This window comes from Ammospiza nelsoni, chromosome 4 (genome assembly GCF_027579445.1).
Source record: "Ammospiza nelsoni isolate bAmmNel1 chromosome 4, bAmmNel1.pri, whole genome shotgun sequence".
NCBI lineage: Eukaryota > Metazoa > Chordata > Aves > Passeriformes > Passerellidae > Ammospiza > Ammospiza nelsoni.
In genome coordinates, this window is record NC_080636.1 from 47,347,348 (window position 1) to 47,373,605 (window position 26,258).

Sequence of the window (26,258 nt, forward strand, 5' to 3'; positions counted from 1 at the left end):
GCTTTGACAGAGGTTCTCAAAGTATTTTTAAACTGCAAGAGGGACATCTGCTACCCCTGAAGTTAAAGAGCATCAGTCATTTTTCTGAGCAGGCCTTAAGACCACTTGCAGATTTTCTCCACCACTTGGGTAGGAAATTTAGGCAGTGATTTCTCTTACATGTTTTCTTTTTCACTCTTTTGACAATCAGGCAAGTAATGCACTGAAGCTTTCTGAGTCACACAGGCACAGCTCCAGACGTGTCTCCAGCACACAGCTCAGTCCAGACTCTTCAGAAATACCCTGATAACCTCACATACAGGTTCTGGGCTCTTACACAGACACATCAAACTGTGCTAGCCACAGAGCACAATTTCTAGGTCCTAAAGATCCAACTAGAAAGTTTCTATCACATCCAACAGATTATTGCTCTAGATTATTACTACAAGATAATGCACAATTCCTTCTTTGGCATATTCAAAGCAGAAATGATCAGGCATTAAAGTATCAGTCATAATTAATACCTAATTTAAAATGATGTCTCTAGCAACTGAGCTCTGTACTGTGAATCTCAGAAAAGAACAAAAAGAAAAGGACAGAGGTGCCAAAATTATTTTTCAACCATTCACACTGTGTTCCTAGGGCAAAGTTCAGTGCCCACAGTCACACAATGGCATTTGAATTAGACATTCACATGAACTGATTTGGGCAGACAGATGTTCACCTCTCAGGTGCCATGTGCTAATTTCTCTTAAGGCTGCAGGAGAAGCTTAGACATGCAGCTCAGAGCAGCAAAGTTTGATCCCACCCCAGCAATACACCATTCATACGGTTGAACCCAGCATCTTCTTTTAATTCTTTCCAGTTTGGACACCGAAGGTGAGATAGAGTCATGGAACCACAGAATGGCCCAGGTTGGAAGAGTCCTTAAAGACCATTTAGTTCCAACCTCCCTGCCATGGGCAGAGACACCTTCCACCAAACCATGTTTGCTCAGAGCCTCATCCAGGGATGGGTAATCCACATCCAATACCCAGGGATGGGTAATCCACAATTTCTTTAGGCAACCTGTGCCACTGCCTAACCATCCTCACAGTAAAGAATTTTTCCTAATCTATCTAATCTAAATCTACTCTGAAACCATTCTCCCTTATCCTGCTCTTGGAAAAAGTACCTCTCCATCTTTCATGTAGGCTCTAGTTAGGTTCTGGAAGGCACAATTAGGTCACTCCTAAGCCTTCTCTTCTCCAGACTGAACAATCTCAATTCTCTCAGCCTTATGCTCTACTCTAACAACACTGAAGAGACTCAGAAATTAGTTATTGAGTCCTTTGGCACTGTAATCTCCATGGCAAAATGCTATTCCATCCCTCCCACAGTCCAACCAAAGCAGCACATGACTCAGGGTGGCTGCAGGGAAGCAAGTTAATAGGATAAACACTGAAACTTCCTTTAATTTAACAGTAAGGCTCTTTCTAAGGCAGAGGCTGTACGTGTGTGATTTGGTAATTGGTTACACTGCATAGAAAAATATTTGCTCAGAAAACGCATTCTATTTGCTTGTTAAGAATAAAGCCTGCTTCTCTTTCAGGGCTGCTTCAAGATTTCACCTGCATCACTCCCAGCTTCTCAGCACATGGAAACCCCAGGCTGAGCACCATGCACCATTTTAATCACTTCCTTTCCCTCTGCCCTGCATTCCAGAGGACATTAAAAACTTGTTGACACCTGTCTGGGGTTTGAAAAACTTCAATTTCACCAGGTGCTTGTGGGCTCCAAAGTATGTAAGGGAGCAAACTGGCAAAACCCTGTTATCCCCAGTCCCTGCAGTGCAGTTGTAACAAGCATGGTAAGACTGCAAAGGCAACTATAATATCCAGTTTTCTTTATTGCCATGCCTCAGAGTCCACTTGTTTGCCATTTGCCTTGACCAGCAAACTCCAGTGACAATCTTCTGAGGCTTCTTTACACAAGACAGAAGCCAGGATTTGCACTGCAGAATGAGCTGACTGGAAACATTGAATTACACTCACTGCACGCACCAGTGCCTTTGGAGTGCCTCTGGCATCATCAGGGCAGGATCCATGCAGGATCAAAAATCACACAGCAAAACCACACAAAATGAGCCACCCCTGCTGCAAAACCTATTTGCTGAGACTTCGCACCTCCAGCAACACTCCATTCCTCCACTGGTAACTTGAAGAGAGAGAAAGAAACTAAGCACTAATAAAAAATAAATTTGCGAGGTAATTGAGAAGGGACAAAGAGATAGGGATTATATTTAACCATTTTCTGCCTGTATAGTCACTTTTGGTAAGCTTATGGTAAGAATGGATTAATGATTTTTAGTAGAGTACAATATGCAGAAAGCTTCAGGATTAAAAGAGATCAACAAAGTATCTCAACTTGTTATCCCTTGTAAAAAATGTCCAATTTTTCAAAGAGCTATTTTTACTATCTGCTAATTAACTAACAAGTTGTTGTAAATGTGTTACTGTGGATCCTTTTAGAAATTTTATCAAATGTTTGCCAAAATTTCTCATAAAGCCACAATGCCTCTGCATTTTTCATCTTAAATGCCTTGCTTTTAAACTACTTACAGTCACCAAGCTTTCTTATTTCAGGCTTCTGCTCACTGAAATCCCCATCAAAAGGCTAAGCTATCTCCCCAAAACTCAGTGACAGCTCTTCACAAAGCAAAGCAGTCGACCTTTCCAAGCCTCATTAATCTGTGGGAGCTGCCACAGCCAAGAGCTGAAGGGAAAAGCAGAGGAAACTTGAATTGGAAAATATTTTGACATAATTGACCCAGATGACAAACTAAGCTTAAGCACATGTCAAGCACGGGGAGTGGTACAAAAGCATCGGCTGGGTGACACAGGAAGCTGAACCAAGCCAAGGTGAAGACAGAGCCCTGGGAACTCTGTATATTTTTGTAATTACTGCTCATTGCAAAAAGAAAAGATTCCTTCAGTCCAAGCTCTTAAGTAACAGCAAATAAAAGGTCAGGAATATTTTCTCTTTTTTTAAAAAAAAAAATCACACTGTAGTTGGATCTCCTAACGAATGTTTCAAATTAAAGTTTAAGAACAGTATAGTTCACATCATCTGTACCAGTGGTTTGCTCAGTGCTGACATCCTTAAACACTCCTTACTGTCACAGGTGGATTTGGTTTACTTTGCTTTGTGTGGTAGGGATTCTTCAAGTATTGCTTCATCCTGTTTACAAAAATTACTGTGCCTCGCTTAGCTGAACTGCAAGGCATTTAACTTTTTAAAATTTAAGCTGTTTTTTGTCACTACCCCTAAGTGAGGCTTGGTCTTACTTTTGATTTTAAACAGACAAACGTTAAAAAGCACTACGCAGCAAGAGAAAAAATGATGTTTCTGAAACCTGCACAAGCATATAGAAGTTACGTAATTTTTCTTGCTATATATCTTATAAACTCAGGTAATCTGCTTGTTAGACAGAAAACATAACTCCAATTCCCCATGGATCAGACCATCACAGCTGGGTGATAGAATTTATCTGGATGAGTATCCAGATGGTACCTCCCAGCCTGACATCTTAAGAGCAGACTCCAGTGTTCATTCTGAAATAGGTTAAAACCAGAAAAAGCTCAATTTTTTTTTTATTTGGTAGTAAAGTTAATGACCTAAATAGCACAATAATAGGAGGGGGAAAAAGATTCCACACAGACTCTGCTAATTGCTTCCCAGAAAAGCCACAGAAAATATGTAAGGAAAAGTAATACCCATTTGATTCTTAGCAAAACACAATGACACAGGATTTCCTAAAAATAAAATAAACTAACAAATTTAAAATCCAAGAAGGCAGTTATAATGCATCTAAATAAACTAAGATGCAAGACAAATGCAAAGATAATTATCTATGCTATACAGCAAGCCAGGCGAGTTACTTCCAAAAATATAATATCACCACAAAAATCCTAGTGGTCTCACAAAAAATAAAGCTCAAAAAACTAGCCAGTCAAAACTGACCCTAGGTGCAGGAACTGTCAAAACAGTCCACAGAAATACCTACGACACAAATAGTCCAACAAGGAAATACAGTGACAAAGGGTTTCATTTCCTTCATGCTCAGTTTCAGAAAGCTAGATGACATCTAAAGCAAAAATGTCAGAGAGACAGGTTGTATATGACAGCAAGGTGTCATCAGCCTGGCAGAAGCTGAAAATTATATCCCCATCATAGTCATATGGATAGGTCCAATACCTGAATATAAGGGGTTTTTCTTACTAGCACAAAAAGTGCATAAAACACATTTCAGAAGAAAATTACAAACTTTGGTACAAGCACAAGAGGATTGTGAAAGACAAAGCGCAGAAAAGGCTGACTGAAACAAGCAGTCAGTCAGATCAAAAGCTGTTGATAAGTCAAGACTGGTGTTCAATCCTGCATAACGAAAAAATTATCCTAATCCATTCCTTCACACAGTCCTACACTCATTTGTATCCATGAGTGCAAAACGCTGAAAAATCTCCAAGCAGCTGAGAACAATTCAGTTGTTGCCTTTTCTGTAACAGAGATTTGGAGGGGGGAATAATCCAGATGACCACTAAAACCTTGAAAAGGCTCAATGCTACAAGAGATTTAGAAAAAGGGGCTGGCGGGAAGGAGCAGGAAGAGCCATCCCCTGGAAAGTAGCTGACAACCTCCCCCCCAGTAAATTTAGCAGATACATTGTATTAGAAACAAAGAAAGTCAAGAGAAGGAACAAAAATAAACTATTCCCCCTAGGAATGATATGCAAGATTGCTTTGTAAAACAAACCAACCAACAAGCTTTGCTCTGGAAAAGCAAAAGGTCACCAATCTTGGTGCAAATACAGCTATAAAAAGTTTTTGGCCAAGTATCAAAGACCATGTTTACAAAAGGGCAACATTCATTGTAACGCTAACCATTCAAATCTCACAATAGATTTCAGGAGAGAACAGGATGCAACGTCAAACATCTGTTATCACGTTATTTTCTTCAGCTCCTCTGCCCAGAAATGACATGGAGACTCAGCCCATCTCCCAAACCTCATGAGAAGCCAGTCAGACGCAGGCCAGAGGCTGCCTTGTGACAGCTCCCTGTGCCCAAGACAGATGGAAAGGTCACATTTGAGCAGTTTGCTCATAACCCAGCTGAAACGTCTCACTGAACAGAGTCAGCTGTCCAAACTGCACAGACACATCTGGCAAACAAAGCCTGCCTGGAGGCGATACCTGCTGCACTGAAGCAGGACAGCCAGCTCAGACAAGGACAGCACATCCAGCACTGATGGCAGGGAGCTGGGACTTGCTGTGCTCGTGGCTCTAAAATGCACTGTGCAGACACAATAGTGCCGTCCAAAAATCACCGAACCGAGCAAGCACTGCATGGAACAGAATCGATCTCCTCTCAGGCTTCACAGCCAAAGGGAGCGGCAGCATCCAGAGCTGTGCCTCCTGCCTGCCTGCAGCCCCTGCTCCAGAAGGGCCCAAGAACCTCTGCCCTCTGCACTATCCCAAGAGAGTATCCTACAAGCTGTACAGCAGACACTTTTCATCAGAATTACTTACTCCAGAGAGTCTGGAAGGAAAATGCAAGTCTGAAAAGTAAATCATCAAGAATCGCACTTTCGTTTCAAAATGCCTGATGTCGGTTCCAGGGATGGATATCCAAGACATAATGTAGAGAAGGGGAAAATTAATAGGGCTATAAGCAAGAAAAGAAAAATCCTCTCTCAAAAACACCCCAACAAAACAAACCAAAACCCCACAAATTCATCTAGTTTGGATTTATTGCAGGAACACTTGCAGTGGAAATTAATTCATGCCTGTTGTGCTTGAGAAAGTGCTACAGACGACGTTTAACACATTTAGTACATGATGGATGTTGCCTTTTTCTGTCCAGGAAACAAATGTGAAGTTAGAGAAAGTGGGCTATGTTCCCTTCCTGGAGTCAACATGTCCAAGGTTGGACATGCTCCAGATATGTGCTTCTTGAAACATCTGTACATTGAATATTTGACCAGTTCCAGGCCAGGGGATTTAAACCAACTGGGAATCACAGGCAATTTCCTAGAGCCAGACACTTCTGCAGCTTGTCAGTGATGGGCAATGTTGCACGTGCAGAACTGCACCATGGCAAAATGCTGCATTACTGTACACTGCAGCTTTGGATACCTCCTGGTCAGCATGAGCCACCCTTCACTCTCAGACAATTAACGGCATCAGTAAAACTGTCTGATGGTGCCATGATTGAGGGATACAAGACAGCAACAACATCCATTTTCAACTGATTTTCTTTTTTCCAGACTGCTACCTTCTTTCCCCACCCTCTCAGGCACCAGTGCTTAGGGTGAGACAAAGAGGAATGTTTTCTTTTAAGCAGAGGCAGAGGAAAAGGTTACCTTGTTTACCAGTAACTCTGGAGCACAAAGAACTACTTTGTCTTTATGGAAGAGGCAGGAAAGGTAGCGTTTCTTAAGGGCTGAGGTTTCCAAAGCTGCCCTTGTTGATGTGACTGTGACCCAGAGGGCTGCCTGTAACCCCAGGGAGCCCGGGCAGTGAAGGGCTGCTGGCTTCAGGGTCAACACAAGTGCCTCTGCTCCCAGAGAGGATCCACAGCGTGCCTGAAAGGATGGGAGGAGGAGGAAGCTGTGTGCAAACTAACACAGGAGGCTTTGTGAGTCAGGAGATGGTCAACAGAGAAGGGGACGTGATCTTACTGCTGAGGAGGAGATACTTTCAAAACACTTAAACAAATGTTTTTTCTTGCACTTCATTAACAATCTGACACAGCTGCAAGACTAACCCATGTGGAATCACTCTATCTTTTTTTTTTCTTTCCTATGCAGTGAAGCTCAGTATTATTATTAAATAACTTCCATTCATGTGTTTTCCATACAACCCACAGTGATCAATTACACTGATTCATAGGCAACGAAATCCAAAATTTTTCTATACTAAGTGTTTCTTAATGCTGAGAGAATATCCCATCTTTACAAGAGTATTCAAGATATAACTGATTTTTCAAGCTTTCTGAAAACTGATGAAGTAGAACTATTTCCCCAGGAAAAAAGGCAAATAGGACAAGAAAAAATCTGTAATGAAACACAACCAGTGAGATAAAGAAAGTGACCTTCCTGAGGAATGAAAAGGAATGTAAGAGATTAGATGATATTTCCATGCATGCAAGTAATTATTACAGTAACAGCGGCTATCCACTATCCAGAGGCACTTTTCATTTACATTGCTTTAATTGCAGTATAAATATTGTTGCCACTTTTAGAAAGACTTTAAACAATGCCAATATTTAAGACCTCACTCCACAGCTTACCTGACCATCCCAGATCTGTGCTGTGACAAAATAATTCTTTTAATAGCATACAAGAAAACACAAAATTTACTTGATATTTACAAGGTGTTTGCAGGAGCATATAGGGAACAGAAACACTAAGAGCCACTGGATTTTAACACTGGAAATTGGTAAAACCATCAGTTGTTATGCAGGAGTTAAGAAAATGTGAGTGTGAATGGCCTACCTTCACTGCCAAGAAGTTGAGGCCACTTTCATGAGCCAAAGCTTTTGCTATCATGGTTTTAGAGCACCCAGGAGGTCCATACAGCAGGACACCCTTGGGAGGCTGGATCCCCATTCGGATGAAGGACTCTGGATGTTTGAGAGGCCATTCCACTGCTTGCTTCAACTTCAGCTTGACATCTTCTAGTCCTCCTATGTCTGACCAAGATACCTGCAGAACAGAGCATTTTTGCTGAATTCAGACAATTCAGAGCAGAACTATTAAAGTAAATAAATCAAAAGTGCTCTGCAGAATGTGAACTGGTTCTTTAATAAAGTTGTTTTCAATGAGTCACTTCTTCAAAAAGTCTTTATTAAACAAGAAGCACAAGACAGGCCTGTCAAGAATACATAAAGGCATGTGTTATGTCCTACCAAAAAAGCAGACAGATCTAAAACCTGCCACACCTCTTCCTACAGTGCTGTCAACAAGCCTGAGAGTTTTCTCCACATCTTCCCAGCCTGCTCTTCCTCTGGTCACCATCCACTTCAAATATTAAACATGTCAAGGCACACCTAAATCAAATGATCTTCTGCCTTAAAACACTCTTCCAGAAATTTGCTCAACATTAATCATCCTTCAGCTCTGGAAAGTGAGTTAGATGTGAAAAGCAAGCAGGGTGTTGCTGAGAGGCAAGGTATTGCCTTTCCCCCAAGCTGAAACCTGGAGTCACCCTTGGTTTGTCCCTATTTTCCCCTGATGCCAGGACAAGGAGTGGAAACTAGAAGCAGACAGTCCCTGAGAAAGGTAATTCAGTCTGCTATTGAAAAAAAGCATTTGGATGTGGTGCAAACACTTTTATTTAAGACCAAGCAAACTTTGAATCAAATAAAATTTCTCTTAGATTGTCAGACTTCAACGTAGAAGAAAATTACAAAGAGAGCAGAGAGCAAACAGCAAACGTAACAAAAGTTTGTGTTTATGAGTCAGATATTAAATAGTGTGACTATTCATAGTCACATAGTGTGACTTTAATTTCATTTAAGAAGATGTATTACCTACCCCCACAGCTCTTGATTCTATGTAGGAGATTTGTAACTGCACAGAACTAAATCTGACACTCTTAGACAACTTTTTCTGAGGGCAGAAGACAACATAAGGAGACAACATTGTTCTCCTTTTTTCAGTATCAATCCTTACTCATACCTGGCAAAGTATGGACTAGTCATCATGTCTTTCTATCTAGACAAAGATTTTGACAAACATGAACAAAAGCATCTTGAAATTAATTAGGCCATCATGAATTCCCCTTAAGTTTCAGCAATAGAAGGCAAAATCTATTAGCAGTACTTTACATGCACATAAAAAGCCAGGGAGAAAACACTTAAATGTTACTTTTACTCTCTTAAATATTCAGTCATTTACCCTCTGCAAATATTCAGTCTTCTAAATATCAGTCAAGCATCGTTCAAGTGATTTTTCAGACCCACTACATGGCATTTAAGACCAGCACAAGTGACAGAATTGAACAGAAAAGGTGAAGTAAGGTCACTTTACATGAAGGTTGTTTTCAGCAATCTGGAGACTTATTCTAAGTCTAGAATGCTTACAATTTAAATTCTGACAGTACAAGGTGAGGAACTGGTGCTGCAATAGTATTAAAAGCAAAAATAGCTAATAAACCACTACCTTCACATTCTGGTGAATTCTAAACAGAACAAACTTGTCCTCATTTCAAAAGGAGAGAGATAAGTGTTGGGGGGGGGAGAGGTGAGGGAAGAGAGGTTGGGGAACAGTCTACCAGCAACAGTTCCACTGCTCTCACCTGCACAGGATCTCAAAGGAGAGGTCTTGCAACACCAGCAATGAGGTGTGATGTTCTGTCACTGTGGAAATGGCTTTAAAGATTAGCCTTGGGGCTGGACTCACACACACAAAACCAGCTCTCTGCTACACCAACATTTCATTACTGCTGCAATCTCTAGCTCCCCCCAGGTCAACAGAACTCAGAGTGCAACACAGAGCAGCAGCTCCCCAGAGGTTATTAAGCACCAGTAATAAAGAAATAAAGCAGACAGGCAAAGGCTGTCTTATCCAGAATCTTTTGCCTTCAAAGACACAAATCTGAGTGTTGAATTACACTAAAGGGAGTGGAAGAGGCAAGCAAAACCCACAGCACTCTCTGAAAAAAATTTCATAAAGACCCACAGGAGAGGGAGGAACAGCAATTGCAGTGCAACTCTCCAAAGAACTGCAGTATTAACTTCCTGATTTATAATGTGCATCCTCTCTCCCCTAAATCCTTGCTGCAGAAAAAGCAGCCTTCAAAAAAGGTTGTAACACAGAGCAAAGTTCAAGAAAGGCTCTTTAAAATGGAAGGCAATATGGTACACAGAACTAGGCAGCAAGGATTTTACATTTGCCTTGGTCACAGCCAACACAATTCAGACACAAGAGAAAGGAATTGTGGCTTTATTCAGAAGTTACTTTGAACTCCTGTCATTTGACTGGCACATGGCTACTGCAAAGCAATGAACTATGGAAGAGCCCACCATCTAAAAAATGAAGCTGAAAATAAAAAAAATCTCATGTATGTCAATGGTTTTACTTGTAAGTAACTACATGGGCCAAAGGCCCATCCACACCAAGGGGGTTGCCAAGTGAGTACTCCATCTGCAATAAATACCTAAAAAGCTGATATTATAAATGTAGTTCAAATTTCTGTCTTCTCTTTGGGGAAAAAAATCTCACATCTTATAATTTATTTAGTGTATCAAGTTATTTTTAGCAAGGACTTTTTAGATTGCAGCATTCACAGAATACTTTGAGATGGAATGGACTCTAAAGATCATCTAGTTCCAAACTCCCTTCCTTTGGTGATATAGGAGGACACAAAATCTGTTGCACCCAAATTACTTTAGAATCTACTTTAAACTCACCCCAGACAGCAAGCAGATGGCTTGAAATTTACCCTACACCTTCAGAGAATACGCATTGCTTTGTGGTAATGCAGGTCCTGTCAGCACAAAAATAATCTCCACTAGGCTGTTAATAAAGGAATGAATTCCAGTAGTACTCCAATAACTCAGTGAACGTTTAACAAATAAAACCAAGTGACAATCAAGGAAAACAATCACTAGGAGGGTGGTTTAGCGGACAAGAGGAACCTGAGGAGTAGGATGACCAGGACTGAGAACAGATTTCCTGCAGTATCCCAAGACCTTGCTTCTACCTGCCTGTGTTGTGCCATTGGGCAGCATTCCACCTGGCTCCAAAGGGACTAGAGTGCCTGAGAGGCACAGCAAAGGAATAACAACCTGAGCACATGAGCAAGGCAAGAATCAGTAACTCTGGCTCTCAGCAGAGCCACTTAGCCTTGAGGATATTGGTGCCATGACACCATTTCCAGGAAAAGCTGTTTGGGGCCAGCCCAAGCAATTCCACCCTGCAGAGCATGGGCTCTTAGCAAGCCAAGTGTGACATCCAAGCTGGCTGCGTGCAGCATCCGGTTCACGGATTTCATTTCCCATTCCTATAAGTTTGGGAATAAGGGTCTACAGTTGTGCAATTTAATTCCCAAATGACTCATTTTCATGCAATGAAACAGAAATGTTTTCTTCCAGGGCTTGGGGAGCTGCTGAGGAACACCAACACAACTGCTCACAGAATCAGGATTTAGTCAGATTAAATAGAAAATTCTTTTGCTCAATCTTCTTAGCACAGATCAGAGCTGCCTTAGACCAGGTCAATTCCCCAGCCCAATTTATGTTGAGTCTGCTACTGAAATACTATAATATGTAATTAAGAAAGGGCAGTGAGCATGGTAAAGATGAACCTGGCACCACCAAATGAACTGTTCATATAATGACAGTCACTTGACAGGTGACTGTTTGGCAGTCATAATCAGCCTACAGCATTGAATTCTACCTTCATTTAAAACCATATAATACCACTGAAGACATTCAGGCCACATTTACATAAAAATCAGAGCAATCAAACTGTTTACAGTTTGTTTCAACACACTTTGGCTACAAATGCTAACAGTTGGTTTCTGCTTTAGTTTGTGTCTGCTTCCCAAAAGGCTCCAGATTCCATGGCTGTTCCAGACCTTCCTTGAACATGCATCTGAAGGTTTGTACCCCATTAATCCACTCAGCATAAAAAACTAGAGATCAGGAGACACGATCCTGCACTTCCAAACTCTTCCTGGAGCATTAGGAACCATTCTGCAAACGGTTCTTCACAGTAATAAATAAATAAACACCCAAACAGAAAGATGATGCATAACATTCAGTAGTAACCTGAGGCTTCCACTCCATGAAATTCCTCTCTTTTTGTGGCCCTGACAATGCTGCCACAGCACTGCACAAAACAACTTACTTTTGGCACATCAATTGCCACCTCCCTCATGGCGCTGGGCCTGACATCCTTCATCCCCTGCAGGAAGTCGTTGAAGGCAATCATCACTGACCCAGCCACGGCGGTGTCCCCCAGGCCGGGCCTCCTCCCCAGCGCTCTCCGCAGCGCGCACAAACCTAGAGAAACAAGGAAACATGGAAATAGGCAGGCTTCCTCGTGGTTCTCATGAGCACAGTGTTCCACACACAAACATACTGCAGCACTGGGAAGGAAATGATGCTCCAAAGTGTCTCAGTGCTGGGCCTGAACTACGTCAAAAAACATGCTAGACATTTCGGAAAAAAAAGCACAAAAAAGGGGATTTAACAACCACAGATAGAATATAAATTGTATCAGTTCTAACAGATAGAATGAAACAGCCTTGTTCCCCTTTTCCCAGAGATGAAACTCTCCACATGTCCATACATTGATGTGAACACATTTTTAAACCACAGAGGAAGCAGGACAATGAACATTCAAGGAGATGTTAAATCAGCTCACAAGAAATCCACAAACTCACCCACTTCTCTATTATCTGGACAGTATCTTCACAACTTTTTAAAAAAATCTGATGAGATTGCTTTAACTTCCATTGGAACCATATTTTCCCATATAATAAGATGCCAGACACCTGCATTTTTCTTGATATGGAACAAACATTCCCTGTGACACTCAACAGCTCTTTGTTCCCGTCAGCAATTACACTTTTCAAAAGCAGGCAGAGCTTTTACCCACTCTTTTGTTTGGACAAACGACTCACATACAGTATCTATATATCTTGATACTAATTCCTAGTTCCCTCCTATAAATCAATCCCTCAGAAGCCACACAAGTCCCACCTACTCACACATCAATACATCAATATTCCTCAGGCAGGGCCGAGAGGTACCATTGGCAGCTCCCAGGCATTCCCAAGAGAGCAAATGAAGCTCCTGTTGTGTAAGATGCCCAAAAGCAGGATTGCTTCCCCTCTATAATTATCCCTTTTAAGGCCTAATATAATTTAGAGTTTTATTGCTTCTGCTTCTAAACCTGTCCAGTGACTGAAAATGTTAAACGTTTTTTTTTTGGTATATTATTACATGATGAGTATAATTTTATGTGCAGGTACACACACATCCAGAGATGCAGTATCTGTTGCCATGTGTTCCAAAACAAATGAAGCACTTCATACCATACCAGCTCACCTTGCATGACCATAAAAAGACAAACATTTGTTAAGTCTCTTCTATATTTAACCAAACAAAACATCAATTAGTGCTACATGAAAGGACAATAAAAGGGATAAGCTGTTTCTGAAAATAGACGTGGTTTTAACTTTCAGCAGATTGTTGTCTTTTTTTTTCTGCAGAGGCACTGGTAGATGCAGACATGCAAAGTTTGTGACAATGACAGGAATTCTGCATTTCCTACAATATATACAACGTGTGAAGAGATCTAATACGTCCCCTGTGAAGCAGTACAGCTGGTGTCTCTCCATAAAGTGCCAATTACGGCAGAGTCAGAGCACCTGCATCCAATACGCAGGCTCTTAATACAATAACAGAAAGGAAAAAAGTTTGTATTTCAGGTTTCCCCTTGCACAGAACATCCAAAACTAATAAGATATATAAATAAAAACATTCCATGAGGCCAAGGAAAAAAATGAAAATCTGGTCACCAGAGGACAAGTATAAAATGTAACTGACTCATTTTAACAACTCAGGCAAATTTCTCACCCACTTCTTCCTTCCTCGAAAGAAGTTTATTTTAAGCAAAAAAAAACCCCAAAACAAACAACTTAAATGAGACAACATAGATTCACCCCCCCAGATTTAAAATTTATATCCAAACAAATAGCAAACTCAACATACTATTCCAGTGTCATTGCAGCTAAGACTTTGTGGGGTGGGAGTGGGCATTGAGGTCCAGTCTTCTAATTTCTTTCAGGGCAGTTAATTCACACAGGAATCTCAGTTTAAAAAAAATGCAAGTAAATAATATCACACAAAATTAAGGCATAGAGAAAGCAAGTAAAGGATAAAGATATCTACTCATTTCTATACCTACTCCACCAAGTACTCATTTGAGGCATTTTAAATGTCAGTTATTTTTTTTCCCTTACATGAGTACCTCTTAAAACCAAGCATGTTTATTTTAAAAATTGAGAGAGAACACCAAATAAAAATGCCCAAGGAGACCACGGCTCTTAAGGTTTGTTACACCCAGTGCTACAAGGAGTACAAGTGAAATTTCAGTCCTCAGCAGTGAGTTTGAAAGGCAACAGCCTTGATCCAGAACAGGAATAAAGAGGTCACAGCTTTCCAAACAAAGCCGGAATTCATTTCAGCATGTGCGCGCACACGCCACTGCACAGGTCAGCATTTAATTGAAACAATGTTTTACATTAAAACAATAATAAAAAACAGATTGAAAAAGAAAGCATGATTCTTCCTGTTTCCTCCTGTTATCATAATCATTCTTTCCTGCACTTCAGATTGACCTCCAGCAAGAGGGGTGGGGGAGGGAGCCTCAGTAACAGGAGAAGGATACAGCCAGTGGCTTGCCAGAGGCAGGAAAACACATCCTTGTCTCGAGATGCTGAAAGATGGATTTAATGTAAGGAAATGTAGGGTAGGATGCAAACCCTGCTGCCAGAAGCAGTGCAGAGGCAAGAGATGGAATCTTACAGCAAAGCCATGTCCCCCACTACACAAGTTATAAAGCAGATACAGACAGGAACACCTCAGGAAACATCAGGCACCTGGGTGTCTTCCACATGGGAATGTTTTGGGTTGACCATAATGTCATTGCTGTGAACTGGCTCTGAGCACAGCACTTGTTTCAGCTCTGCTTGCTGCTTTTCAGATGTTACTCCATTCTTCAGGTTAATGAGTTCCGATAACCCCTTTGGCAGTGCCTGGGGGGGCTCAGAAGTGGGAGAGTGGGTTTTCCCTGTTTTACTCCAGTCCTGCATGAGGGGAGGAAGGACTGAAGTGCTGAAGGGTCAGTGGCACTTTACACAGGCACAATAGTATTTTGAGTATACTCTATTTTCAGTAAAGGAATAGTGAACAACACCGATCCTCAGTGAATGGAAAACCCCGGTTTAAACAAAAAAATTAAATAAAATAAAAAGGAAAAGGGAAAAAAAAAGAGCAGTGTAATAAGGCATGCATGATTACAAACAATGGAAAATAAACAGTTTGTTCCAGCCCAGCAACTGTGTGCTCTACCTCACCAACTCATCCTGTCTGTCTAGAACAGAGGAAACCAAGTGGACAGAGGGGAAAAGCCCAGCAGAATGCCCTGTCCTGGTACAGATGATCCTTCTTTGGTGCCAGGCTATGCACAAGGTCGACAGCATTGTCTGCCTGTAAGATTTTCTTGCTCATAGCTTGGCTAAGTTTTGGCACATTAGGTCACAATAACAAATATCTGAGCCTAAAAATAGATCCCACGACACTGCTATTATTTGTCAGAGTCTGTGTATAATTACACACCGCTGTAAATAATAGGAAGCAGCCACTCAGAATGACCAACATATATAATTTAGGTTTCCAAAACAGAATATATACACAGCACTCGAGGAAATAAACTGAGCCCAACAACATGGTTAATCATGCATCTTTTACTGCCCATCAGCTACTCCTTCTGCAAATCCATCCTGTCTGGACTTATTCCACCAGAATCCCAACACCAGAATTTTTAAGCAGCTTCAAAGAAATTGTTATCTTCTTGTAAGATTGTTTACAAGAGTAAATGTTTCTTCTTTCTCTGCTGATCTGGCATTTCCCTCCCAAATTCTTGTGGCCAAACCCAGATGACACACACCATTTCTCCCTGTCAGATCCAACGTGATCCTCTACCACATGGCTGGCAGTGGAGGGCTCAAGAGAGGGGCACGGATGGGTAAGACCCCAGCTTTCTTATGGCACTGAAGGGGGCATCTTCCTCTACTTCCAGATCTTTACATACCACACTTCAAAATTTAACAGGTTTATGCATAGAAAAAGCATTTCATATAACTTAAAGTCAGTTTAAATATGTATTTTAAACTTTTTTTTTAATTTAACCCGTACATAAAAATGCATTAGGGAAAAAAAGTCAGGAAGCAGAAACCTTGACTTTTTGCTCTCAAAACCATATTCTGCAATCTGTCTTTAGCTGCCAGAGCTATATGGGAAAAATCCCTGAAGAACTTTCATGCACTGGTTGCACAGGAAAGATAATGCCCTTAAATCCCTTGTAACCATAACATTGCAAATTCACTGGGCTAACCTGAACACTAACCTAGTGCATGGATTATATCCACGATTTATAGTCCTTCCTGAAGAGCCCTGACATTTGCTGGAACATGTCTGTGGAGCTGCTGAGAGGTGTGACAGGGGAGGGCAAGGAAGGAAGGAAAGAGGAACTGCATTTTCAGAACTTCTTTCGTAGAGGAAACGCTTTATTCACAGATCAGGTACACACACACGTCATTTATCCCGACACTGTGACAACAGAGGGAAACAAGGAATACCAGACTGCCTGTTCCTAGCCTGCTCCCAGACATAAATGTACCTAAGGGTGGTCACACGTGTGTGAGGAGAAAAATAAGCACTGCCAGGCTACCAGAACAGCAAGGGCAGAAAGACAATAAGCAACAGCTCATGGCTAACTGCCCAGTCTAATTGTAATTAGGAATGTTGGCAAGGGATACAACTAAAAATTAAAGTCAGGAGACTCATGAAAACTTTGCCTGAAAATGTTTAAGTGGTATCCCCCAATAGTAACCAATCATTCCACACACAAATGCCTACTAACTGCATTGCCACACATGAATAACATCATTTCTTTCATACCACTCAAGCTGCAGAAGCAAGAACATGGTGACATCTGCCAAGAAGGTTCATTTAAAATATTAGTTACAGCTTTTGATCAACTCTTCTGAAAAAATAATCCCCATTTCCTGCTTATATAAATATCAGGAGGTAGAATGGGATGTGCTTTAAACAGATTATTAAGTGCTCAAGCCACAACTGTGTGCATGAAGTCAGCAATCCCATCATCCAATTAGCTGCAGATTTTGGATAAACACACACTTAAAATTAGTTATGATGAAAACCAAAAGTTCACATGCCCTGACTGCAGTGAGTGCAATGTTCCTTGTGCAAAACCAAAAATCAAGTACCATTACAAAACAAAAAAAAAAAAAAAAAAAAAAAGCAAAGATTCTCTTGAAGAAAAAAGATTTTCTTGAAGAAAAAAGCTCCAAAAACCACCACAGCGTGCACCAGCATTGCTGTAGATGTAGCCAGTTCTGCAGAAAAGCCATCATTCCAAGCTGCTGCTGGAAGAAACAATCCCAAAATCCATGTTACAGAGGCCAAAAAAGCCACATTGTTTTGCCATGTGTGTGTGCAAGCAAGGGCCCATTTGCTCCTAACCTGCTCAGGCAATTGCATTGGTTTAGAAACACCCCCTGCTTCAGGGACCCGAGTTAAACACCACAGAACACAGCACCAACTTCACACTCTTAACACTGAACATGGGCATTGGATTTTCTTGCTTTCCTTACACCATAAATTAGAGTGATGGAACTCAGTGCCAGAAAACTCAGTTGTCCCAGTCCAAAAATTCATTTATATCTTGACTTTTATACCATGTCTGTGCTTTTCAGTGCATTTCAAAATCCAATATTCTGCCCTTTCTGCAAAAATTTCATAACACTTTTTTCTAATATTGACGATCTGACTAGATATGTTATTAATATTCCCCAAACTCCCACATTTTCTTCATGACCTTTTCACAAAAAGGCAAGCAGCCTTTCCCACCTCATTTTGAATGTCACATGGGAACCAGTACTCAGACAATGCAATAGCAGATTGTTTGCAACAGCACAGCTTCAATATTTGTCCCTGCTACTAATAAATAAATAACAACACAGACATGGTATTTTCAGTCACTTTCCATAAGGGAATAAAATAATTATAGCATGTCAAACAGATTTGCAAGGGGAAGCACTGCAACTGCAGTCAGTTAATTAGAAAGCAAACCAAAAACCACCCTGCAAAACAAACAATCCCATTGCCTTGGTCATCAACTGCCTCTGTCAAAATCTGCATTTTCAACAGCATCTCAAGCCCACACTCCTACATCTAGCAGCACAATCCAAGGAAAATATCTACATTTGCCGCACACCGCCAGCAGAACCCGAGTCCAGACAGTGCTGGGAAAGGTTCAGAACCTTTATGGCTTCAAGAAAGGCAGGATATTCCTGATGCCCTAACACTGGGCTGTTTGGTCAGGGCTGTGCCGAGCTGAAAGGAAGAGCTCGATGGCAGATAGGAAGCTGGGAAGGCAGGGGCTGAAGGCAGCGTTTGTGCGGCTCCAAGAGCAGTCGGGGCTGCCCTCGGGGCGCACAGAGCCGCGCTGCTCGCCACATCGGCCCGCACATTGGCTCAGGTTTCCCGCAGGTGGCCAGGCCACCAAACTGCAGGGGCTGGGGGGAAAAGCCTCACAGGTCTAACAAAGAGACATTACTGGGCTTCGGGGGAATTCACTTCACCCCCAGTGACAGGGAAAACCAGACAGACCTTCAGTTGATTATTGATTATTAATTTTTACTTTTAATGCAAGTGGTCTGCAGAAAATCTTTTTTTGGGGGGTAGAAGATACAGCAGGAAGTTTCTCGGCTCCAACAAAAAGCTAAGTACAGTATGCTCCTAAATAAATAATAAATCACACCTTTACAGATCTAATATCCACATAAAATCATTATGGATTAAACAGCATAAAGCCTCTCCATGCTGTGTTATTCACCAGAATGCAGGGAAAATTAAATGGGCAAATGAACAGCACAGACAGATCTCCAAACAACAGGACTCAAAATTATGAGCACAAGACTCACAATTGTTGACCAACAATTGACTCTGTTCACCATTATCACATGCCTGTCAAAGTGGCTTCACAGATCCAGCAGAGTAATGCTGATTCATACTGGTCAAAAATGCATCTCAACCTCTTATTTCTCTAAGATTATTTTGTAACAGACAGCTCAAGCCAGCAAACCATTCTAATCCTAATGGCTAAGCAGGGTGATACCTTTTTTAGGCAATTAAAAAGACGTCTGATGCAAAACAAAGTCACCAGTGCCTCTTTCACAGAAGTCTCCAAGTCCCAGTGGTTGCAGCATCCTTACTGGAAGCAAATCAATGTTCTTGCCAGAGTGACCACTATTTAAACAAAGCCATTTGTTCTTCCTCTCCTCATGATGCTATCTTATCACAGCCCAAGTGTTTTATATCAGCACACTGAAATGATGTGTAATGAACAAGGATGTTCAAGATAAATTCTGAGAGTCACAAAGCAAATACTTCCTTTCTCTGTAAACAATATGACTGAACCCACTCCTTGAAGAAATCAAGCTATATTTATATTCACCCTCCTGAAATGCTACAGGCAGCCATAGAAGGATAAGTTTATAATAAATTGCTATATTTGGAAACCTTTGTTGCTAAGCATCTTCTAACATTCAGTACAGTTTATACCATTCATGTCCCTGCTACATAATTAACATTTCATATGTTTTGGATTTTTTAAAAAAGATGTACAGTGCTTATCTTCACCAATAAATTAAAACCATTATAGTTTTTTAGGTAATTAATAAAAGACCACGTGGCAAATAAAATAAAGGAGAAGCATCAAGATCTCAGGGTCATACAAACACTGATATTATATGCCAAGATGTGGCAGTCTATCTTCTACATACTCCTCTCCTTGAGATAAAACAATCCAGAGGGCAGCTGTTCACACTAAAAACCAGTCTACTAAATAATTTAGGATACAGTAGACCTCTCCCAACCTGAAGAACATGAATTTCTCAGCTACACACATAAATCAGCCCTTTTCTTGTCAAGAATTCTGTGTGTGAATCACTTGGATGGTACTCAAGTCCTCAGGAGTCTGCCAAGAGGAGCCCAGCACAAGCTGATGTCCCCAGGATGTGGCCCAGTGCCCAGCATGGAATCTGCAGGTTTATCACATTTGGCTGTTATCTTCTATGGAAATCTCAAGCATCTCTCTAGGCAGTAGAGAATCACAGCAAATCTTCATTTCTCCAGTGTAGCCATGACAGATATTGTAACCTGGACATGTAGATATCCTATAAAAATCAGCTTTATGGTTTCATTTTTGTGAGAGGCTAGAGCTGTATCTTCAGTTTATCTTCTTTATAGAAATAAAACCACTCTTAGCTGATTATTAGAAGCATCTCCATATAAAGGTGTCATGAGTTTTGGTCACAACACCCTGTTTGGGAAAGTCCAGATCACACTGCACAGATTCTCCAAGTTTCTTGTACTCTTCTCCTCTCCCTGCCCGCCCATCCCAGCACACATGACACCAGAATTCTGCACACACCATAGTCACAGGGGCCTAGAAACATTCAACACAAAACGGACATTACAGGCCCCCAAAACTTCTTCAAAATTCCCATGAAAATGCAGAGTTGCTGAACAGAACATGAAACTTGACTGTCTGACCCCAGCAGTACCACTAAGCAAATCTTGCACTGGAGAACAAACAACTTCTGCCAAAAAAAACAGTTGGAATATGTTTAATTCTACAATATTTATTTACTTTCCATCAACAAATGATCTTCAGAATTATATAGAAGGCAAACATCAAAGCTTTTATAATGAAGTATCTTGGGAAACCTGACTAGAAATGCAAAAGCCCAACAAATACTACACTTACCATGTTACTAATTACTGCTCTCTTGGTTTATATAAGCAGTATATACACAATATATGTGTTAAAAAAACAGAGTTGAAGTAGAAAGATAAGGAAAGATGAGTCCTCTGGAAAATGATCTAAACTTTGTATTAAGAATATAAACATATTTAGCTTGCAACCTTGCAGTCTTAACAGCCCCAAACCTAAGGATATAAATGGGGTATGCAGGACTCGAGAGTCTCCCACAGACCACAAGAGAAATACAATCAGCAAGCAACAGTAATCCTGTGCCAAAAACTGAGCATGTATTCCTGAGTTCTGAAATCCTTTTCCTAAGCTAGTTTCCACATTTCCCCTGTACAAAGATATACATCAAGTCTGAATGTAGCACAAATAAACTTAACATTTGTGAAAGAATTCTTAATTCAGATATTGTCTCAATGCTAAGCATTTTAGAAATGTGCATTAGATGTCCTACCTACATGTTTATACCACATTTTATGATGTAATATACATATATATGAAACGTTATGTTCAATTCTAAGGCCTACATCACCAAAAAAGTTATTGACAAACTGGAGGCAGTTCAGAGAAAAATCCACACAATTTCTCGGAAGGCAGGAAGGACTTATTTATGAGGAAAGATTAAAAGAGCTAAATATTTATAGTTTGGCTCAGTAATGAATGAGGAGGTAGGGGACATGAGAACAGCCTAGAGATATCTGAAGGGTGTAAACACTAAGGAGGGAGAGCAAACGTGTTATACAAGGATGTAAATAGAAATAATGGGATAAAACTAAACAAGGGAAGCTTAGGCTGAATATCAGAGAGCATTCCTGGACAGCAAGCTAGCTTGGCCCACAGCAGAGTTTCTGAAGTGAAGCAATAGGAGCCCATGCATCTTGGAACAACACAAAAAACTAGACAAAACACTGGAAAATTTGCCATTTGAAGGAATCGTCCTCTGCTGAGGAGAAACAGTATATTATAAAAGTATTTGCTAAGCTTAACTCCAGTGAAAGCAGTAATGTTTTACAGGGTGTTGAAAATGTAATATAAAAAACAGATAAAGAGCATACCTGGAAAAAAAAAAAAAAAAAAAGAAAAAATACTCCAACTAAGAACATTCCTTAATGATGAGCAACCTAAATTCAGTTTATGTAACATTTCGACTGACTCATGCTTGTGCAACTTCTTGAGGAGGAAAACTTCACGTGGGCTGCAAGGAGTTAACGGCGCTGGTCTGTATTTCCCCAACAGAGGTCACCCCACCGTAACAAACGCCAGGGCAATCCGACAGCACGGATTCAAACTCGAAGAAAGAAGTGCAACAGGAAGGAGACATCCTCCTCCCCTCGTTCCCACCTCTGGCTTTGGATACAAAGCTCCTGGGTAGCACCCTGTCCTGCAAGCAGTCACAGGTAAGATGCCTGAAGGGTTTTGTCTATGCAATGCTCGACCTGCACAACATTCCAGATTTATTTTCTAAGAGGTCCTCAAGAAGTGGGTAAATATCATCTATTTGCAGCTGGATTATGAAGCCATCTGCACATGCATAAGTAAAAGCCTCAGCTGGGTCATGTTTGGAATTGAAACCACAACACTTCTCACTGAGAACTTGAGATTACATTAGTTAAGTGTTTACTAGTTGAGCACTGAGACACAGGCAGACTGACAGGCTTCCAAAAACACAGGGGAAGGAAAATAAAAAGGGAGTTTATCTTTTTTATTAACAAATATAAACAAGCAGGAAAAAATTATGTTTTCTAACTAAAAACAGCGCTTAAAACACAACTGAAGCCAAGAGGAAAGCACTAGAAAACGAATAATGTCATAGATTTTTTCATAAAAACTCCACAAATTCCTATTTGAGAACTATCCCTTAAAAATTCTGGAAGCTGGCAAGCAAAGCCTTGGCTGTTCCAGGTGCCATCACCCTTAATAAAACATCTGTCATCTTCACAGTCAGTTCCCATGCAGGGATTATCCGCGCTCTGTGCCACTGCCAGAGGAAGCTGTCCCGGTGCCAAAGGAAATAAAAGTAACCAGCACATGCAGCAAACTTATTTGTGAACTACAAGGGAGCAAACATGTGTAGGCAGGGCTGGACAGTTGGATTTTGACTCAGCTGTTTTAAAGGGCTGCTCATGGGCAGATTTCAGTTCCAATGCTCAAACTGTGCAGACGCACTCTAGCAAAACCCAGGATCTGATAGAGCGTACTTGCAATATTTCATCCAGTGAAAACAGAAGCGAAGCATTCCCTGGAACATACTGAACCTTGGCGTGCATAATTCTCCAGGGCTATGCCTGTTCCCAAGGCCAAGGGCCACATTCCAGCCCCCAGCTCAGGGTGTGCTCTGTACCTCTCCAGCTCTGCTGCACAACCTGAGCCAGGTGCACCACACAGCACCCTCGCCCCTGCCAGGAGCTCTCCTCTGCAGGAAAATGGAATACAGGCACAAAATATGGAGGGGAGATGCAGGAAACACCCCTGAGGCCCACTGCCTCCACAGCCTGGGAACAAGGACCTGCAGGGCAAGCTGTGCAGCCAGAGTGACCTAGGGTTTTTGTGTGCAAGGGGCTGTCTAGAAAGTAGAAAAACTCTTAGGGATGTTAGTTAACTCCAAAAACCATTGCTTTACTGAGAGCAAGCTGTCTAAGATCCTAGAAATGACATGGGTTATTCCCCAGGGTTATTGATCTTAACGCTCCGTGTTAAAAGTTATTAATATTCAAAGAATTTTTCCCATCTGTCTGGGAAGAGCTTGGCTGTGTTTCCTTTGGCACAAGAATTAATAAACCTTCAGTGTTTCAAAAGCTATTAGCACAGACTGTGGATTGTTTTTGCTTTAATAAAGAGACTAACAGTAAAATAATACCCTAAATAAACAAAGCCTTACCTGCTTCCTTGCACAAGGCTGCCAAGTCTGCACCCACATAACCATGTGCACTATCAGCCAGATGTGCCAGCTGCTCTGCTGTGAGTGAATGGGGAACCTTCTTGAGAAGCTTCTGGAGTATGTCCAGGCGGTCCTGGGCATTGGGAATTCCAATTTCTATCTCCTTATCGAAGCGCCCCGGGCGGCGCAGCGCTGCATCCAGGGCGTGAGGGCGATTGGTGGCCCCAAGGACCAACAGCTGCCCTTCACTGCCTTCCTGAAGGCATCAAACAACACAAAGTAGTACTTCTAAAATACAATTCAATGTCAAACAGATAATACAAGAGGCACTCCCACTTTAATCCCCAAGAATCTGCTTTCCTAAATCAGGAAATTAAGAACGAAGGACAGAAAAAGAAGTGCTTAAGCTAAAATTCAGTGTTGGCACAAGAACAAAAAGGTATCAGCAGACCTTGAATAAACATAGTTGAGAAACAAACCAGCTCAGGTATCAAACCCAAGAGAGACAGGAGGTTATAAAGCTTCCTGTAAGTCCAGCAGGAAAATCAAGGTCAAAAATCCTAACCAATTTCCTCCAGCTCTGCTTCTTCACTTCTACAGTGAGGCACCATCAGTTAGGAGGTCTCCTGTAATGTCATTCTCTTCTTGTGAATGAAGCACTCTTTCCAGGAAGAATAACCAGAAATATTTCTTTGCCACCAGAAAATATGTTCTGCCTGTGAACAATTCCAGGCTGGGCAACTCAAACTGCCATGCAGGAAAATAATGAGAAACTTGCAGATTACATAAACAGAAGAAATTCATTTTCTTACTCTGGACAGAGTTCTTTCATCTTTCCTGCTAATAATAATCATAAAACAATAGACGAGACATTGCCAGACTTTATGGGCTTAATCCATAATTTACTCAAGTCAGTTAGATTTACTGTTTCTTTATTAGGCTTTTATGTCCTACATACTGCTCTGGCACTCTTGAAATAGCTGCTGTTGCCTTTATTCATGCAGCCTACACATCACCAGAAGTATTCTGATGACTTTGATTTCAGAGCAATTAAAAATACGTCGTTTAGTTCAATGATGGGCTATCCCTGAAATTTCAGATTGATCTCCAAAACTACAAGAGGGGTAGAAGGCAAAGGAAAGGCAGTGAATGGAAGAAACCTACTTTATTTTAAACTAACAGTCTTCAGGAGACATTCCTCTCCTACATCCTCTGCTCAGCATCCAAAAAACCATTAGATTATTCTACAAAGTCTCACCTAAGTCTGTTTCATTTCCCCACAAGTGATACATCTCAAATTGGCTCCACTGTAGAAGCAATATTATTTTGTTCAGTGAGTCCCCATGTACATTAATTGTCCCATTAGATTCAACTTACTGAGCCAATGCCATCCATTAATGTCAGCAGTGAAGCAACAACTCTCTTTTCCACTTCATTCTGAGCCCCTTCTCTCTTTGGACAGAGTGCATCCAGCTCATCTATAAATATAATTGAGGGGCGACTGAGGGGAAAAAAATAAAGGGAAAAAATGTTAAGGTGCTCAGGAAGATATAAAACACTAAGGCAGAGGAAAGCTGTTCATGGAAAACATCCAGTTCTACAAAAACTACCAAGCATCCCACTCAGACAGAAAACTAAAATTAATACTATATTAGACAATTAATACCTTCAGTATGCAATAATCTTTTGCTAATGTACAATGAGCACGAGTCACATGAAGTCTAAAGTCTGCCTTAGCCAGGTCTTACAAATATGGGCAAGATGCCACTCTGCTCCAGAGGAATGCTATATCCAATACCAACACCAACTCATTTAGAGCTGGCTTCCAAAGATAAAAATCTAGAGGAAAATCTGGATCCTGGTGAAATTCAGGCTCATGTTTCCATCTGTTGAAACAAGCACACGATGCACTAACGACACAGCTTGAGCGATCTGGCACCATCCCTAACATCCCCTAAAAAGGGCAGTGTCCAAAAAGATTTAAGAGGCATCCTAAAATGTGACTGCTTTCCTCCTAGCTAAGCTCAACATAAACAAATTTCTTTTATTTTAAAAAGCACTGGATGAAAAAAGTCACAATTCAAAGCTTCTTGGAAACATTTTTCTTTTAAGAACACTAAGGCTGGAACCGATACCACGAATAAATTTCTCCAAAGGAACATACCAGAGAGAAGCCTCAGCGAATATCTGACGTAACCTCGACTCAGACTCCCCATAAAACCTGTGAGAATGAAAATATTTTAATAAAAATCTTGCAGTTTTTGTCTTTTCCAGGCAACCTGGAGAATTACTGCTTGTGAGTTACAGAAAGCCGTAGCTCACACTTTCAAAGTCCTGAAGTCTGGGCAAATCTACAATTATCTTTATTTCTACAAGGACCAGAAATTAAGGTGAAATTGGGCAAAGGTAAAGTTAGAATTATTACAGATAAAGGGAACTGCTTCTTTTCTGTGTTAGAAACAATTTTACCTATATTTTTTTACCTACAACCTACAAAAAATTTACCTACAAAAAACTACTTATCTGGAGACATAAGTCTGTGGAGTGTCACTTTGATTGAAAACACATTTTAACAAGTTCATCTTCTAATTGCAGAAGTAACCTACAGGCAACTGCAGATGCAGTTTTAATCCCATCTTTTAATTCAGTCCATGCCTTACACAAATCTCCTGGCCAAGTCCAATGAACATCTTTTAATACAAGAAATGTAAGCCCCACTTGAAAGAACCCTTTCCCACTTGTTTCTGATTCTTTTGGGCAGGTAAC

General features: G+C 40.9%; 1 protein-coding gene across 1 annotated transcript in view; it reads right to left on the reverse strand.

Annotated features, from left to right (window-relative positions):
• The window catches only part of AFG2A (AFG2 AAA ATPase homolog A), a 161,417-nt gene that overhangs the window by 128,781 nt on the left and 6,378 nt on the right, over positions 1 to 26,258 (reverse strand). Inside the window, 5 exon segments of the mRNA XM_059470232.1 lie at positions 7,514 to 7,723; positions 11,873 to 12,027; positions 23,493 to 23,748; positions 24,870 to 24,993; positions 25,657 to 25,713. Coding sequence (XP_059326215.1) covers positions 7,514 to 7,723; positions 11,873 to 12,027; positions 23,493 to 23,748; positions 24,870 to 24,993; positions 25,657 to 25,713 — 802 coding nt within the window.